We start from the raw sequence: 18143 nt of genomic DNA, 5'->3' as shown, positions 1-18143 counted from the left end.
TCACAATAATCGCTGAAAAAAATAACAGGTGATTGCATTTCGATATTTATGGGTTTACGATTTTCCTCAGTGGCGTAGCCAGGTGGGCCCGTGAGCCCCCCCCCCCCTCCCCCCGCCCCATCAGGTTCAGGGGCCCATCGGATTATTCGGGCCTGAGGGGCACTGCGGCGCCAATTGGCCACTGAGGGTCCACGTTGGCTATATTTGGACTCAGAAGGGCCCCACAGGGCTAGTAAGAACACCTCATGGGCCCACAAGTACTAACATTAAGATCTCCATAAGGGCCCCAAGCCAGCCTCTGAGGGCCACTTGCCGGCCTCTGGGGGTCTTAACCGGCCTCTAGGGGGCCAGCTCTAGGAGCTGCACACCCGCCTGTAATGGCCCCACACCCATTTCTAAGAGGGCCCCTATAACGGCGACTGTGAGGGCCCTCACCGGCGCCCCTGAGCGCCACACCGGCGTCTCTGAGGGCCCCACACCCCTAACTCTGAGGCCCTATACCAATGCCTTTAAAAACCCTACATGGGCGGTTCTGAGGGCCCTTGACAGTTACCAGCGACCCTGACGGCCCCACACAGGTGACACGGAGGGTCCCAGCGGCGTCTGAGCGCACCATGCCAGTCTCTGAGAACCCCACAAGGCTCCTGAAGGCACCGGTGACCTCTTGATATCTTCTTGTCGGCCTATGAAGGATCCGTTCCGTAACAGCAGTTCTGAGGGCCCAACGCGCGCCTGTGATGGCCCTAAACCAGTGTCTCTGAGAGCCCCCACACCGGCGCCTCCAGTCCGAGGGCCCCACATTGCCATATCTGAGGGCCCCACACTAGTGCCTCTTAAGGCCCTATATCGGCGGCTCTGAGGGCCCAACATCGTAGCTTCTGAAGGCCCCACAAGTGCGCATGTGACGGCCACCCTGCCACCGGTGACATTTGAAGGCCCCACACCACACCGGCGACTCTGAGGGCCCCATCAGCGCCTGAGCCCGTTCCGGTCTCTAAAGATGACCCCACAGGGTTTCTGAAGGTACCACCGGCCTCTGATGACCCTTTGCCGGCCTCTGAGGGCCCGTCGCCGGTCACTGGAGCCCCCTGCCGGCTTGTAAAGGGTACGCGCCAGCAGCTCTAAGGGTCCGACACCCGTGTACGACGGACCCACACCATCTTTGCAACTTAACGTCTTTTTTTCGCCCTTCTTCTTAAATCTAACTTTTCTTTTCTTTACATCTTTATTTCATGCCTTGTAAATTGCGTAATTGTTTTATTTTTAGTAGTGAACTACTGCAGAACAATTATTTTCCTCAATCAGAGTTAGTGGGAGTTATTGAGGGACAAAACCATTGGGGGTGCCCGGAAAACCATTGGGGGTGCTCATTTGAGCATTGGGGGTGCTGCAGCACCCCCAAAGGTATACAAATCGACACCCATGCCCACAGCTGTTACAGTTACGATTACAATTGCCTTGCACATCTCTTACCCCTGCACAAGGCCTGCACAAGCACGCAGCCGAGCCGAAAAGCGACTATTGTGGCGCGTCACATTTCAACACTCGTTTGAGCGTCGAAGTCAAAAGTATTAATTTCAAAACCAATGCCGTGCATCAGTGGGATATCTGCCATGACACATGCGTGATCAAGGCAACCTGCGTATAGCATGTCACCTACCTTGGCGCAGCGAGTTACACGATGCAAAACCTGCGTGATGCGCTTACTCCGTGGGCGCGAGTAACGCCTGCGGCCACAACCCGCTGCGGACGAGTGATTGACCCCGCCAGAGGAGGTTTCATGTATCCGCGCATGACGGGTTGCTGTTTTACCCGAGTATAGCGGGCGTTGACACCCGTGAAGCGGGTGAAAGCTACGATGATAACGGGATGCTCTGCGAAACGCGGGAAGCTAAACGGGTAGTCAGCCTACCCGGCAGCAAAAACTCGCGCAGAGCGGGTAATTTCTTCAAAATACCCGCGATACCCGGGCCAACTCGCAATCCGCGGGTTGAATTGTTTTCAGTGTATGTATGTATGTAGATGCTGCAAATCTCCGTTGTGACGTGTGAGCAGGCATTTGGATCGAGACTAGCAAAACACCTGACGCACAAGCCTGACGACGCCCCCGAGTCTCCGCTCCGAACCCCACTCGGCACCGAGGGCTCTCTCCAAAAGCCAGGCGCGCTTTGATAGGATTTAATCTGCAGGGTGGCTCTACCCTCCAGGAGTCCAATATTTCCCAGTTGGAGCTGCTGAAGCCCCGCGGATGGAGGGGCGCTGAAAACCGCCACCAGCAGCTTTTAGCTGTCTCCTGATAAGAATTTCTCCATTAATTGGCTGCCGGCGAATGGAATGGTCCTCGTGGATTTGTCAAAGACGAGTTGGCTTTGATATTCGAAGGCCATAGAATCTGGCGCTTTCAATTTTCTCCCCATTTGTAAAACAATGAACTGATTTCGTTTTACTCTAACGGGTACTATTTTTGAAGCTCCATTAACGTTTCGAGGAGCGATGGTAATTGGACACTGCACCGACGGGTTTTTGGGGAGGAGAACGCCGCCGACAGTTCAGCAGCGGGCGGCTGGCTGTCGGCCATCCGTCACTGAGAGGGTAGACTGTGCCGCACTACCGGGCTGCTCTCCGGCACAGCCTACCCGGCAGGTTCGCCGCGCCGCGCGGCGGGCGCCTCCCGGGCGCTGCCCCAATTGATCTGTTCTGCTTAGCAGTCAGCATCGCCGGATCAGGGTGAGGGGTTGACTTTGTGCTTCTAGCCCGCGCCCTGGTGTGGGTCTGAGCCACCTTCGCCCTGGTGGGGGGGGGGGCCAAAATGACCCCCCCCGTCTAACTCGAAAACGAAGAGGGCTAGGAAGACGCGGAAAAAAGCAAACGAAAGCCCATAACAAGTTCGTTCGAAAGTATTTCGGTCATTTTTCGCTAAGGTCAATATTGAGGTCGCTAGAGGTCATCATAGGTCAAATTTCAGTGTTTTCGGTGTTGCCGGACATATTCCGCTGTAGCTCGGAAACTAGAAGAGCTAGAGAGCCGCGGAAAAAAGCAATCGATAGCTCTTTTCAAGCTCTTTCGCCAAGGTTCGTCAGATTTGACCTCAGCTCAACGGTTTGGCCTACAGAGGTCATGCAAGGTCAACTTGGCAAATTTCTTTGAAAATGTTTTTAACTATAGCATGCATTCACGAGAAAATAGAGAAACGATTCATGCACCATCGTGCTTGGCTCGTCGAGACGCGTCGAATGATATATAGTTTGACCTCGAAAGGTCATTTTGAAAATTTGACCTCAGGTCAAGGTCATGACCTTACCGAAATAGGTCATGCTGCATATCATTCGATCCGCATTGACGAGACAAACACGATAAACGTCGAACGGAGTCTTTATCTCTATTCAATAACAAGTAAGTGCAGAAAAACCGCTGGTGACCTCTGGTGACCAGGGAGATGACCTAGCGTGACCTCAGCGAGGTCACAAGCAAATGGTTTCACATGGGCTGTGATTTGCTGACCCAAGACACTTCAATAACGAAATATAGGAACAATCACGCCCGATTTAGCTGAAAAACAACTACTTTTCGATTCTCCCATTGACTTATAATGGGGAGCAGCGATGACCTGACCTGACCTTAGGTCACATTTATAAAAAATCCGAGATAGCCATTTTGTAGAGCTGGGTGACATCTTCAAGTACTGTAAATTTTACATCGATCGGATAAAAGCTGTGCCTTTGAGAGAGCTTTGAACTTTTTTAGAGGTGGTGTCAGTTTTGGTGACCTTGTGACCTGACCTGACCTGACCCGAACCCCCCAAAAAAGGACATGATGTAAAAATGTTGAATAAACAGCTATACAAAGTTTCAGGGCGCTAACTCAAGTGGTTTCTGAGTTATCGCTGAAAAACCACAGGGGGGGGGCCAAAATGGCCCCCCCCCCACCAGGGCGAAGGCTAGCAGGGTTCGCAATCAACGAAGTCTTGTCGTTTTCTTGCAAAGACGGAAACTTTACACCCTTTCAAAGAAGAAGAAAAAATTCCTGCACAGCAAAGCATAGCGAAGCAGAAACAGATGAGTTTTAAAAATTGAGACTGAGTAGTTTTTTTTGGAGCATTTCATCCTAGCAGTGTCCATCACCAATTTAGAGCCGACGATTGACAATCCTCTGCAAACCGAATCGCGCCTACTCGGGCTGGGATTGCTTGTTAGTCTTCACTCTAGCCTGCTTTATTCAGTTCATTTTCCAATCCTCCTTCTTACCTGAATAAAAGCCTCAGGCACCTATATATGTGCAATAATGTTAGGTATACCTGCTTTACATTCCATCGGCTGGCTTTTACCGAATCTAATGCTAACCCTGGTATGGCCTTTTAGTGGACTTAGGTCGTGCCCAGAGGCCAGACCAGAGGTTTACAGTTTATTTCATGTCCTTTATAGGTACCCGTCATGTGCAGTTTGTTTGCCACTTGCCAGAGTGAATTATGATCGGTTCCATACCACCAATCTCAGTGTTTTTATCCTCGCGCGTCTTTTGTTCACAGCCATGATCGATGATCTTTCTCTGCACCGCTGCGCACCGCGGAGTCGGTTAGGCGCCGCGCTGGTGAAAGGTGGATTCCATTGGGGAGGTGTTTAGGACGCCACCCGCACCCGGGAAACATACAGAAACAGCCGGGAAACCGCTATAGTCCTACAGCGGCTCCCGCCCTGGAAAACTGGGCCTCAACAGCCGAGACAAATAATAGGTAGCCATAATGAATAGGTGCACTTGGCTGTCGTCACACCAAGACAACAAGTTAGCCACTTGTCACACTATCTTGCTGTCTCAATCGGGCACCTATCCGACTGGTGTGGGCTGTGCCGCCGTGCCAGTCGGAGGACTCTCCGTCCGCGGCTGTCCGGGGGGGGGGGGGGGTGCCTCACTCGGAGGACACTCGGCGTCCCGGCCGTGCATCACTCGGAGGACACTCGGCGTCTGCCGTGCATCACTCGGAGGACACTCGGCTGTCCCGGCCGTGCATCACTCGGAGGACACCGGCCGTCCGCCCCAGCGGCGGCACACGGGATTAATAGCGGGCCAATGAACACTAATGGATGCATAACGGAGCACCAGGCCCAGAGCACAGCACCCACTTCGGTCGTAGTTGACAATATGACTTGACTTTGAGTACATGTATGCACGTATGCACTGAATTTGGTTGAGGCTTACAATTAGGTACTGAATACACTAAGAGAGAAAATTATCAGGGGTATACCAGCCCTCGACAGTCACTGCAGGGTTTGACCAGGTCGATACCACGGGGTCACACTAAGTGACCCTCTGGTACCACTCTAATTAGGTGCTAAGTAATACCTATTTAGCACCAGGCAAACCGATAAACGAATGGCACCACTTTACAAGATATACCGATACGTTTTATCTTTTAAGCGAGTTCAATAGGTACATGACAATAGGTAATTATTTTAGCTCTCAAATAATAATTCCATCTCACCTCGTTCATCAATAAACAAAGTTTTGGAAAGCGTAGGTACTGTGCAATATACCTATCCATGGGCCAATGACCTACCTAGCCCTATATAAAAAACGGTTTTTAATGCAGAGCCAGGTTTCTGAAATGGATCTAGGTAGAGCAGACGGCGGCGAGTCGGTGGTCCAGGGCTGGTCTGCCCAGTCCAATTCACGGACCCGTACCTAACTATACGGATCGGTAGCTGAGTGACGGGTGGCTGACTGTACGGGTAGCTGACTGTACGGACTGGTAGCTGGCTGTACGGGTAGCTGACAGTACGGGTAGCCGACTCTACGTATAGCTGAGCTGACAGTACGGACGGATAGCTGACTGTACGGACCGGTAGCTGACGGTACGGGTAGCTGACTGTACGGATTGGTACCTGACTGCATGGACGATTAGCTGACTGTACGGATCGGTAGCTGGCTGTACGAACCGGTAGCCGACTAACACCCACCTTTGTTTCCATTGTGCGTCTTCATGTTGTTGAAGAAGTTGATGTTGAACGTTGGCCGTTTCCACGGCCACAGCAGTTCCATCATGTTCGATCTCGGGTGATTGATTTCGACAGATTAGCCCCTTCTCCAGTGTCCAGTAGAAGGTGTCAAACACTCCCCAAACAAGCCGCGCTACATCACCAGTCCTTCTCGGGCGCCGGTCCTTTGCTGCCTTTCCACAGGTACACAGCTCAGCTGGCGCGTCCTTCCGGGCCGGCTCCGTCAGGTGCAGAGGTCAGCCGGTCAGGTCAGCTGCTGAGGTCACCCTGTCCGGTCAGGTCAGGTGCAGAGGTCACCCTGTCCGGTCAGGTCAGGTGCTGAGGTCAGCCGGTCAGGTCAGGTGCTGAGGTCACCCTGTCCGGTCAGCTGGTGAGGTCAGGTGCTGAGGTCACCCTGTCCGGTCAGCTGGTGAGGTCAGGTGCTGAGGTCACCCTGTCCGGTCAGCTGGTGAGGTCAGGTGCTGAGGTCACCCTGTCCGGTCAGGTGCTGAGGTCACCCTGTCCGGTCAGCTGGTGAGGTCAGGTGCTGAGGTCACCCTGTCCGGTCAGGTGCTGAGGTCACCCTATCCGGTCAGCCGGAGACCTGGCTGGGTCCACCGGTCGGCGCGGCCGGCGGTGCTGCTCACCGGACGGCGGCCGGCGCCGGACTGAGCTGCCTCCGACGGCCCGCCGAACTCCCGCCGCCGCGCGATGCTCTCTCCTCCGACCACCGCGCCGCCCCTCAGAGGACGGTCTCCCGCCGCCGCGCTCCTCTCTCCTCCGACCGCCGCGCCGCGCCTCAGGGGAGGGCCTCCCACCGTCTGAGGGGCTCCGTTCTCTGAGGGGCTCTGTCTGTTGGGTTCCGTTCGCCGGCCTCCGGTGACTGCTGACAGACGGTTACCGTCTGCTGATGAGTTACGGTGCTGAGCTCCGGTAACCGTCCGCTGAGCTCCGGTGACCGTCCTCTGAGCTCCGGAGCTCCGTCCGCCGAGCTCCGGTAACCGTCCGCCTCCGGAGCTCCGTCCGCTGAGCTCCGGTAACCGTCCCCGCTGAGCTCCGGTAACCGTCCCCTGAGCTCCGGTAGCCGTCCGCTGAGCTCCGGTAACCGTCCGCTGAGCTCCGGAGCTCCGTCCGCTGAGCTTCGGTAGCCGTCCACTGAGCTCCGGTGACTGTCCGCTGAGCTCCGGTGACCGTCCGGCGTCCGCTGACAGATCGACAGACGGTAACCGTCCGCTGAGCTCCGGTAACCGTCCGCTGAGCTCCGGTGACCGTCCGCTGAGCTCCGCCTGCTGAGCTCCGGTAATTATGTGCTCCGAGGACGCCCACAGCCACCGCCGCCACCGCCAAAACCAGTTTTGTTGATAAGAGGATTGTAAGTATACTAGGGTGGCACTAAAACGGGGCTAAAATTTCGTTTTGAGAATTTTCAACGGGACGGGCAGCCAATCTGTTCTACCACCCGAGAAAACGTTGCGTGTAAAATATTTTTGGAAAATATGTTTATTTAGAGGTAGCTCAACCAGGTCAAATTTCACATTTTTGTGAAAAACAGAACTTTGCCGAAATTTTAATTTCCACGCGTATTTCTGATGTTCACAATGACATTGGACGTTGCCAAGACTTTATTGAAACGTTTCAGCACCTAAAGCTCAGATATATAGGTACATATGAGGTACATAATTCTTTTGAAGGTATGCATAACTTACTGCATAACTCCATGAAAAGAGAAAGCGGTATCATCCGAAATCAGCCAACACTTCTACACATCATTCGTCGGCTAGTCTTGCGTACTTAGAAGTTACGATCGCCTTGCGTATGTCAGAATGTTTGCGTCTTTGCTCCTCGACGACCTACAAGAGGAGCTGCTGTTAGTCTTTATCCTTCGTGGGGGGTCAGATCGATTTCCTGGCCATCAACAAAATGCCTCGCTCCGCGAAGTCGTAGAGGCATGAAGAGACCTCATGTAGCGCATGGCGGCGTTGTAGAATGGCTTGACCTCCCAAAGAATCGGATACTTCAAGAGGAAGTCGTGTCCATACCGAGGATGCTGAAGAAGCTTGTGAAGCCAGTTGTGGTATGACGAAGTCTGCGGTGGACTTGCTAGAGCTTGAAGCTATAGTAAGTTCAACGTGGGCTCGACGGGGGGGGGGAGGGGTCTTCGGCCCTCTCCTTCTCTCGTAAAGATGCAGCCATCTCACGTTTAGTAGCAGCGATCGTAATCTCCTTCATTATAAGGTGAGGGCGACCAGCCTCTCATTTAGATACCAAAGGTGACGGCTGAAGGCAATGCCTGTCGCCTTGGACACCAATTCGAACACCAATTCGTCCAATTCGTACTCCAGGAGGACTTGAGGAAGTCGAGATCTTGCGCTGGTGCAGACGCCAGAAGCGGTGCATTGAATCGAGCCGAAAACTACGTTGTTACCACAAAGGTCACGATTCGCTGGAGGCTCTTCTTAGACGTAGTGAGCCGGTATTGTGCTCGGAAGAGGTAAAGCTTCACATAGCGTAAATGGCATTGGTCAACCAGCACACACGGAGCATATCGGGGCGAGCGATCTTCATACCTCGTTTCGGAGCACCATCGAGGACAGTGATAGCCAGCTCCAGCATCTCACGGTTGTCGGGTGACTGCTGGCGGTCAAGAATATACGACGGAACTGTGCAAGAGCATCACGCGGGTTGTGGAGGTGGGACATGTCACAGGTTTTGAAGGTTTATGGCTTCGTTCCATCTAATTCTAATTTCTAGACGCCCACTTTTTATGGAAGCGCTTAAACAAAACAACGTCCGGGCCGCTGGACGGGCCGAGGCAGGCTGAAAATGTCTTTATAGAACAAACTCGTAAATGTCGTGGCAAGTCAGGTGGAGCAAGTCCTCCTCGAGCCGCTGCTCGATGATCGTGTAGGCTCCTGCATTGAGACCGGTGTTCGATGCAGTTGTGCCAAAACTGAGCGCTTTCACTCAATCCTTCAACTCTCACTCATCGAGGGATTCTAGAACAGCGTTCGCTGCGGCCTGTCAATTTGAGCCAGACTAGCGAAAAAATGTTCTGAAATGGCTTAGCAAAACACAACTTATCTTTTTGCACGTACACGTCTTCTCCCTGACATCACGAAGACACGGAGACCTGCCCTGTGGCCGTACACTGGCAGTGTCCCCCTGCGCATCAGTGACCGGGGATACATGAGCAGAGTAAATGCGTATTACAAACGGATCACAATACTCAGCGAAGAAAAACCATTCCTGATACGCATATATTTGCTCATGTAACCCCGGTAAGTGCTAGCAGTCTCGTGACCCTTCCCAACCATCGTGATACGAGAGAAGAGCTGAAGCTGCACGCCTGGCAGCGGGCTACCGTCAGCGAACAAAATAAGCTTAAAGGGACCCTCCCACCTTCAAAAAAGTTAATGAATTGGCATGAAAGTGATGTCGCTCGGTTCAGAAAGAGCAAAAACGAATATCTACCAAATTTTATCGAAAAATATTCACCGGTTTTCAAGATATTAGACTTTTACTTTTGTTTACTTTTTGGATCTCCGCTGTTCCTAGCGACTTTATTTGAAAGTGCGGCATTTGTTGTGCGCAAAGCAGCATATACCACCGCGTGCTACAAAACGTTTTAGTCAAACATTTAACGGACGTTCGAAAGCCTGATGACGTCATCAGATTCCCGTAATGGTTAAGAGATAGGGAGTAGGGACCACGCTGGTCCCACCCTGCAAGTTAAGGGAAGAAATTTCTTGAACACCATAAAGCTGCGGGGGTTGCGACCAGGATAAATGGTGGTTTCTGAGCCTGGCCGCAAACTTGGCTATCTCAACTCCAAACTAATGTTAAGGTGGGAGGGTCCCTTTAACTACGCTTAACGGCCATTAGTTAAATCACGCATTGCGTCACAGCGCGTTTGCGGCGAGAAACACTGTGGTTATGGAACAAATAGGAAGGCATCTATCATTCATTTAAACGTGTTATGGCTCAAATATGACAATGCTTGGAAAGGCGCGACACACATCTGAATCCCCGTTCACAATATACGTTTTGTCAATATGTACCAAGTATGACCCCATTGAGCTACCTCTAATTATTACGGAGCGAGCGAAGCGAGCGGAGTCTTTCCTTAGATTAACGGAAATTTCTGAGTATGAGCGGCCGGCCGGCCGGCCGGCCGGCCGGCCGGCCGGCCGTGCGGACGCTTTTGCGAGGCTTATATCTCAGCAACCACTTGACCGATTTACATGCGGTAATTTTTGTAGGGTAGCTTCATTCCTTCTACCAAGTATTGGACTATTCCCGATGCATGTGGGTGACCCCTTATGCACGTGCCACGTGCAAAACGAAGAGGTGTCACTTTTGTAATTGTTGCAATATCTCGGTAACTACTTGGCCGATTGCGCTGAAAGTTGGCATGTAGGTAGGCACCCACTAGGCACTGCATATCCATGTGCCAGAGCTGGGGTGCTGCTGCACGTGCGCACGTGCAGGGGTCGTTTCCAGATCTCGAGAACGGCTGGACCGATGGCGCTCAAATTTGGTACACGGTTAGGGACCAGTTAGTAGGGTGCCGTGCAAAAGTCAGTTGGGACCCATTTTGCACGTGCGCACGTGCAGGGTGCCGCTCCCAGATCTCGAGAACGGCTGGGCCGATTGTGCTCAAATTTGGCACATCGCTAGAAACCGGTCAGTAGGGTGCCGTGCACAAGTCAGTTGGAGGTACCCCCTCGCAATTTCGCACGTGCAAGACTCACCCCCTCGCTCGCTCCGTTAGTCGCCCCAAAAGGCGCTATACTGGTAAATATTTCTTGATAAAATTTCATACAGATCATTTTTTTCGTGAGGTAGAACAATATGCCTACCCGTCCCGGTCGAAATTAAAAAAGTCGAAATTAAGTGCCACCCTAAAGTATACAACTACGGACTACTCTTTTGGTCATTTGGTGTGTGCGTTTCCATTGTTATCTCCACCACAGTGGGCGCTGTTATTTCTTTGATGCATGAATACCTACTGCCTGTTTCTGTGTGTTTGACGTCTTTGATGTGATGTTTAGTGGAAGACGCAGTGTAACTGGGAACTATTGACTCGCCATTAAACATGCCGAATGTTTGCTCTGTCGAAGGCTGGGGGTCGGTTGACGATGTACTCAAGTTCAACAGAAGCACTGAGCACCTATTGCAGTGGCGGCCGAAGGTATTTTTGGACGGACTGCGGCATATTCTGTGTAAGGCCCCCTTTACGCCGCCAGTTCGACGGTCCGATCGCAACACATCGAGACGGGGTATAGGGGTATAAGGGCGCCCGGGGAGGGGGTGTAGGGGCGCGCCCGGGGAGGGTATAAGGGCGGCCGGGGAGGGGGGTATAAGGGCGGCCGGGGAGGGGTATAAGGGCGGCCGGGGAGGGGGTGTAGGGGCGGCCGGGGAGGGGGGTGTAGGGGCGGCCGGGGAGGGGGTGTAGGGGCGCGCCCGGGGAGGGGGTGTAGGGGCGCGCCCGGGGAGGGTTCCTGCTCTCACTCGGCTCCTGACATCACGACGGTGACTATCCCGCGCCCCGTAGGGGGGGGGCCGAAACGCCCCCCCTGTTCTTTTCGGTCGATATCTCCTAAACGGCTGGAGATATCGCCACCAAACTTTCAGGACCCCTCCGGGCATCAATTTTACACATTGTGACCAAAAATTTTTCCAGAGGCTATGATAGGTTGGCCACAAATGATGTCAGAGTGACGTCATGTTGTCATTTTCGACCGAAAAAAGACCTTCGCGAGAAGACCTGTCAGGACTACAGCTTTGAAGATACAGAAAAATGATCAAGACATAAAAGGTGTAGAATGGACAGGGCTACAAAACTGCTATCTCGAATTTTAAAATTTTTTGAGCTTTGGCCCCCAAAAATCAAAAAGAATTTTTTTGGATATATTTACCAAAATATCCAAAAAGTTTTTTGAGTTTCGAAAAAAGCGGAATATATGTGATAGTGCCTACCGTCTTCTATCTACATACCAAATTTCAGATCGATACCTCGTTTTTTGGCCAAGTTATAGCGAAAAAACTGTTCAAAAATGATGACGTCAAATTTTCAAACTCAATTTTTGGCAATTCTAGAACTCATAGAGCAAAACGAAGACCACCATTAGACTCCCCTAGACGAGCTGCATCGAAGCGATGCCCATTTTATGCAAAAATATCAAGTTTGAAATTTGACCTAATTTGACCTGACCTTGACCTGACCTTCACCAAAACGTGACCTAGGCTGGCCCCAAAGGCTGCCTGACCCACATAATCGCATTTGTCATGTAAAATGGACCATAAAACATGTATCACACGACACATTCATATTGTGACCCCCGGTGACCTGACCTCGCTGTGACCTGACCTGGTATCAGTGACCTCAGATAGCAAAGTATGTGTTTGACGAGCAATGTACCATCGATGGTTTTCAATAAATTACCAATTTACTCGCTTTCACAGCACATTTCTTGAATTGCCTGTGAACGGTGAAAATCTGACCTTTGACCTGACCTGTGACGTCATCGGTTTGACCTAGGTCAATGAAATTTGGTCACAAGGTAGTTCCCGGGTGGGGCTATCGAACGCCGTTTGAATTTTGAAAATCGGCCGGTAACTTTCCGAGATCTTAGGGGGGGGGGCGAAACGGCCCCCCCCCCTACGGATGGTAGGGTCCGCCGGTAGCCCTACGGGGCGCGGGCTATGCAGTAGTAGCTGGGGCATTCCACGATAGATCGTACCACTTTTTTCCAATTTGACACCCTCATCTCTCGGAATTTGACGAGAATTGGTCTCAGGGGTAATCAGAGACTCTGAATCCACCTGTAACATTTTCAGGCTTATCAGATCAGTATTTTTTGAGTTATGGTGTATAACATTTTTTGGATCTTGCTTTGCAGCGCTAAGTTTGGCGGGCTGTAACTCTAAGACGGATTATTCAAATGCCAAATGTTATATAACATTGAACTTGCAATGAAACAGAGATTAATATGTATTTTTGAAATTTCGAAAAATACGCTATTTTTAATATATGACATATCGAGTTTTCTTTCATTTGTATTTTTTGGACTTTGGGACCAAATTTTTTTGAATTTTTATTTCTTTAAAAGAATATTTGGCTCATTGTTAAGAAGTATGCAAAAAATTAGGGAGGTGTTCTTTCTATAAATGTATTTATTTTACGTCACGATAACGGTTTCGAATAGTGATTTCGGGAGGGGAGCTTGCAAATGGCGTGGTAAAGCTGCCTAGTGACATCACGGGTTACTGAAATTTCAATTTAAGTCTGAGTCATCTGAAAAAAGTGAAAAGAGGGTTAATTCAACCCTCTTTCCTATTAGCGCGAGGGTGAAAAAGGCTGTTTGGTTCTGACATTGTTTTGGACGCCAATGACCGTAGCTGTCCGAGATAAAAGTTACAGGACGCATACATGGTGTCCTCCAGAGGTCTCACAACTTGTATATCTGGGAATTTTTTAAGGTTACATGAGGTCAGGTCGGTCACGTGACATCACTGCTATAAATCAATGGGAAAATATAAAAACTGTTATTTTGGCGCCGAGAATGATCTAAAACTATTTCACGTACATGGTATCATGATTTCATGCACTCCTTGCAAAGTCCAATGCTTTACTTTTGCATTGTTAACCTTGCGTGACGTCATTTATGACGTCATTAGGGTCGTACGAGTTTTTCGTCAATAACTCCCGATCAAATGGAGCTAGAGAGTCGGGAAAGCCACCAATGGACTCGGGAAGACCTTCCGAATCGAATGATATGTCATATGATACCCTTTGCCCAGCTTCGTGACCTGAGGGGCTCTGACCTGACCTTGACCCGAGGTCAACTACTTAAGTTGACCTCACCCTAGCAAAAAGTATACCATTCGATGCACCTGAGCTAGACGAACACAATGATGTCAAAATCGCGGCTTTGCGGCCATTTTTTGCGAAGTTATTTACTAAAAACCGAACCCGTAACTTCAGTCACTTGACCTGACCTCAGACGCTACCGGTTAGCCCGAGACCTTAAAATCGGGTACCAATCGCTGCGACTTGTAACGGCACACACGCTCGTTTTTTCCGCGAGGCTCTAGCTTTATTAGAAGCGAAACGGCGTGCTGGGGTCGTATCAACCCCTCCGAAACCCTTTTTGTTTGCGGGAAAATGAGGAACTTATAGAAAGAACACCTTTCTAATTTTTTGCATGTCGATTTGCAATTAGATGAAGTTTATTTTGAAAAAATAAAAATGTGAAAAATTTTGGTCCCAAAAGTCATTAGAGGCAAATGAAAAAAGATTAAGGTTTTTGCTAAACAATGAAATTTTTTCTTTGGAATTTTTAAATAGTAATATTAATTTTTGATTCATCGCAAGCTTAGTGTTGTTTACTTTTTGTTGGTTGCTTAATCCGTTCTTGAGTTATAGGCCATCAAACTCACCGTTACAAACCGAAGTTAAAAAAATGTAATGCAATATAACTCCAAAAGTTTTGATCTGAGAAGTCTGATATTTTGCCAGGCGTCTTTAGGGCCTATGATTACCCCTAGGACCGATTTTCATTAAAATCTGAGAGATGAGGGTGACGGGCCTGGTACGATCTATCGTGGAATGCCCCAGCTGTAGTTTATGCATCACATACCGCCCTGCTCCCCCTAAACCGTAGGGGAGAGCGGGGCCAGTTGAAACACGGGGTCAGATGAAACATGGCTTTATTTTCAACAATATGCAACATATGGCGTTGCCGACACCACTGCGCATCCGCGCTCGATCACTTCCTTTGTCAACGGCGTTTGGGCGGCAAACGGACGGTAATTTTGATTTGACAATTGTTTTTGTGTTTTTGAGGGGCGTTTGGGAGAAATCGTTTTTATGAATATTTTGTGATATCTCATATACCTTTGTTTGCTGAAAGAAGAACTCCTGGCTCCGGAATAACACCTTATTTGGCCCTTCATTCAGCATGATGCCGTCCCTCCAGCTCGTTTGACATGTGCTTTACGGCGCGTGCGAGATGGCGGGAGCGGATGGGGTCAATTGAAACGCTTTTCTGAGGGTCAGTTGAAACAGTGCCACAGGCCGTTTCAATTGACCCCGGTGACCTTTGCAATGGTTATTGTTCAGGGGCTGTAAACATTAAAGGAAATAGTCCACCTTTGAAATGAGCTTTTAAACTGAAATAGTAGTTTAAAGGAAAAGGGCCACCTTCGTGAAATATGAAGATATCGTTGTTTTTCATTTTGACATTATTATTTTTTATTTTCTTTTTAAAACTGGTGCCAGAAGTGCACAATTCGCGAAAAAGTATTTAAAACTATTTAACATATTGGTACTATGTTGATACTCTCTACGGCACCTACTGTATGATGGCATAGCGATGACGTCACACTCAAGCCAATCAGCGTTCAGAAGACAGACTCGTCGGATTGTGTCAGATAAGCTGATTGGTTAAAGCTGAGCTGGTTGGAGCTGATTGGTAAAAAACCAAAGCCTCGCCGCGGGTGGCTGTATTGTCTGATAAGAACGCATTCCTGGGATAAGGACGCATTCCTGGCGTATTTTCTTTTAAAATTGCCGATAACTACGAATGGAGGCCGAAATCGGCCGTAAGGAGGTAGACAGTTAAGTTTTCGGACACGGGCTACAAGATGGCTATCTCAGTTTCAATCCCCATGTTAAAGGTGGCCCCTTTCCTTTAATAGAGCTCAATTTTTGACTCCTTTTTCTCCAGCCTTTTGCTTGAAAGCACACTATAGCCTGAGATATTTCTAATTTTTCTCATCCGCCCATTTTACCATAGTCTATGTGCTTTATGTCACCAATTATGAGGAACTTTGCACTTTTAGCTTTCCAACGACCTATTGAATGTACCATTTGGAAAAGTAAACCGGACAAAATATCTCCTTAAGAAAGTGGCCTTAAAGAGGAAAACATCACATTGTTAACCCTATTCCTGGCGGGCTCCGCCGGGACAAGAAACTGGCGGGGGGGGGGGGGCCGATTCGGCCCCCCCCCTGAGATCTCGAGAACGAAGCAAGATAGCGACAAGCGGTAAACGGCATCGGATACGCACGGCCAAGATCTACAATTTTTACAAAGGTCATTTTCAGGTCAGGTCAAAGATGACGTCACAGGGGTCGAAAAAGTCAAAATGGCGGCACTAGATATGGAGAGAGTTTTTCTCGAATAACTTTCGAATTAGTCAAGATAGGAACAAACTAAGGGCATCATCGTGATTCTCTCGTCAATCCGCATCGAATGATATATATGTTGACCTCGAAAGGTCAAGGTCAAAGGTTGACCTCAGGTCACGTGACCTCGAGGTCATCATGTATATCATTCGATGCGTCTTGACGAGCTGAACACAATGAGACCATCCACGCGTCTGTATCTTGTTCCTGTACGGAGTTATTGGCCAAAAACATTTGGTGACCTTTGATGACGTCACATGACCTCACAGCTGCCCAACAGCAAAACAGACCTCAAGGTAGTGAAGGTTGATCGTATATGAAGTCATGTATGGTATATGGGGCCATTCCGACCCGTTTTAGTGGTAAAAACAGGGAGTTGATTTTTCCCCCATTGACTTATAATGGGGAGGTCGCGAAATTAACCTGACCTTAGGTCACCGATATCAAAATTCCGAGATATACAAATTGCACATACTGGTACCCTAACTAAACCCTGAAGAGAAGAAATTGATCGGTCAAAAACTCTAGCTCTGGCGTGATTGCAAACTTTTCTGAGGTAGCGTCACCAAACCGCCTCTGGTGACCTGACCTGAGGTCAGATCAACTCAAAATTTTCAGACATGTTGCGTAGAAGCCTTTTAGGAAAAGTCAGAAAATTTGAGCTTCCTAGCTCAACGCGTTTGGGAGATATAACCAAAAAACCTCAGGGGGGGCTCCTGAGGCCCCCCCCGCCAGGAATAGGGTTAAGGATAGGTTCAATTGACCCCATGGGCTGGTTCAATTGACCCTCGCATCGGGGTCATTTGAAACGGGCGTAGAGCTGTTTTATAAGCATGCGTTTGGCAGCAAAATAAGTTTGAAACATAATTTTACATATCTTAAAATAAAGCCAAAAGAGCATATTTTTTCATGGCATTGTGCATTAATATGAGAAAGCGCTTGTTTGAGGCTCATGATGATAAGTATAATGATGAAAGAAAACCGAAGCCTCATAATAATGAATGTATTCTAAATTATGACCGAGAGAAAGAGATTTAGAATACATTCATTATTATGAGGCTTCGGTTTTCTTTCATCATTATACTTAGCATTGTGCATTTTTCGATATGACAACTAGATCTCGCTGTGCATGTCAATATACAAAAAGTGGTTCAACTGGCCCCGCTCTCCCCTACCTATCCGCGGCAGCGTCTTCTCAGCCAGTAGCTGGAGTAGGTATATTGCCACCCACCACTCGCTGGGGGGGGGGGGGGGGGGTCGCTGAACGGCCCCGGCCGGTGGCCACTGGCCAGAGAACCAGCGGCCGTATCGACACAGGCGAGGCGGTAGGCCACGAACGCTGCTGACGAGACGCTCCGGATACGGGATACGGATCTTATAGCTGAATTTTGACCTGAACCTGAAAATAAGTGCACCCTGATAAATCACCGGTTTCATAACAATCGTTCAGTTGGTGTAGCTGCGGCGAGCATCTTAGTTTTCCTGACTGGTGACCTTGACTGGTGACCCGACTTTGAATGCCCTGTCTATGAAGAGATGAACCCCAAGGTGTGCCAAAAGAACTTGATTAGATGGAGGGACGTAAAACGTCCCCCCACCGGCGCGGGTTATTCTCGAGGGCCTCTCTGCAGGAGTCAGGGACCGGTAGACTCTGGCTCTGGTGGGACGGAGTGGGGCCGAATGGACCACGGAGGCCGGCAATCGCTGGCGTCTGGCAACCCAGGGTGACGGTGGGGGTCAGATGGACGGAGGCCGGGAGCAGCTGGCGTCTGGCGACCCAGGGTGACGGTGGGGTCAGATGGACGGAGGCCGGGAGTAGCTGGCGTCTGGCGACCCACGGTGACGGTGGGGTCAGATGGACGGAGGCCGGGAGTAGCTACGGTGACGGTGGGGGGTCAGATGGACGGAGGCCGGGAGCAGCTGGCGTCTGGCGACCCAGGGTGACGGTGGGGGTCAGATGGACGGAGGCCGGGAGTAGCTGGC

General features: G+C 50.0%; 1 protein-coding gene across 1 annotated transcript in view; it reads right to left on the bottom strand.

The window, feature by feature from the left end:
• The window catches only part of LOC122364590, an 81646-nt gene extending 74964 nt beyond the window's left edge, over positions 1-6682 (bottom strand). The window contains exon 1 of the mRNA XM_043335144.1: positions 5952-6682. Within this exon, the coding sequence (XP_043191079.1) occupies positions 5952-6036 (85 nt within the window). The 5' untranslated portion in view covers positions 6037-6682. The remainder of the gene's footprint in view (positions 1-5951) is intronic.
• Positions 6683-18143: the final 11461 nt, after the last annotated feature.

Source organism: Amphibalanus amphitrite, unplaced genomic scaffold (genome assembly GCF_019059575.1).
Source record: "Amphibalanus amphitrite isolate SeventyFive unplaced genomic scaffold, NRLGWU_Aamphi_draft 000685F_arrow, whole genome shotgun sequence".
NCBI classification, from domain to species: domain Eukaryota; kingdom Metazoa; phylum Arthropoda; class Thecostraca; order Balanomorpha; family Balanidae; genus Amphibalanus; species Amphibalanus amphitrite.
The sequence above is the reverse complement of the archived record's forward strand: the minus strand, read 5'-3'. Positions and strand labels throughout refer to the sequence as shown.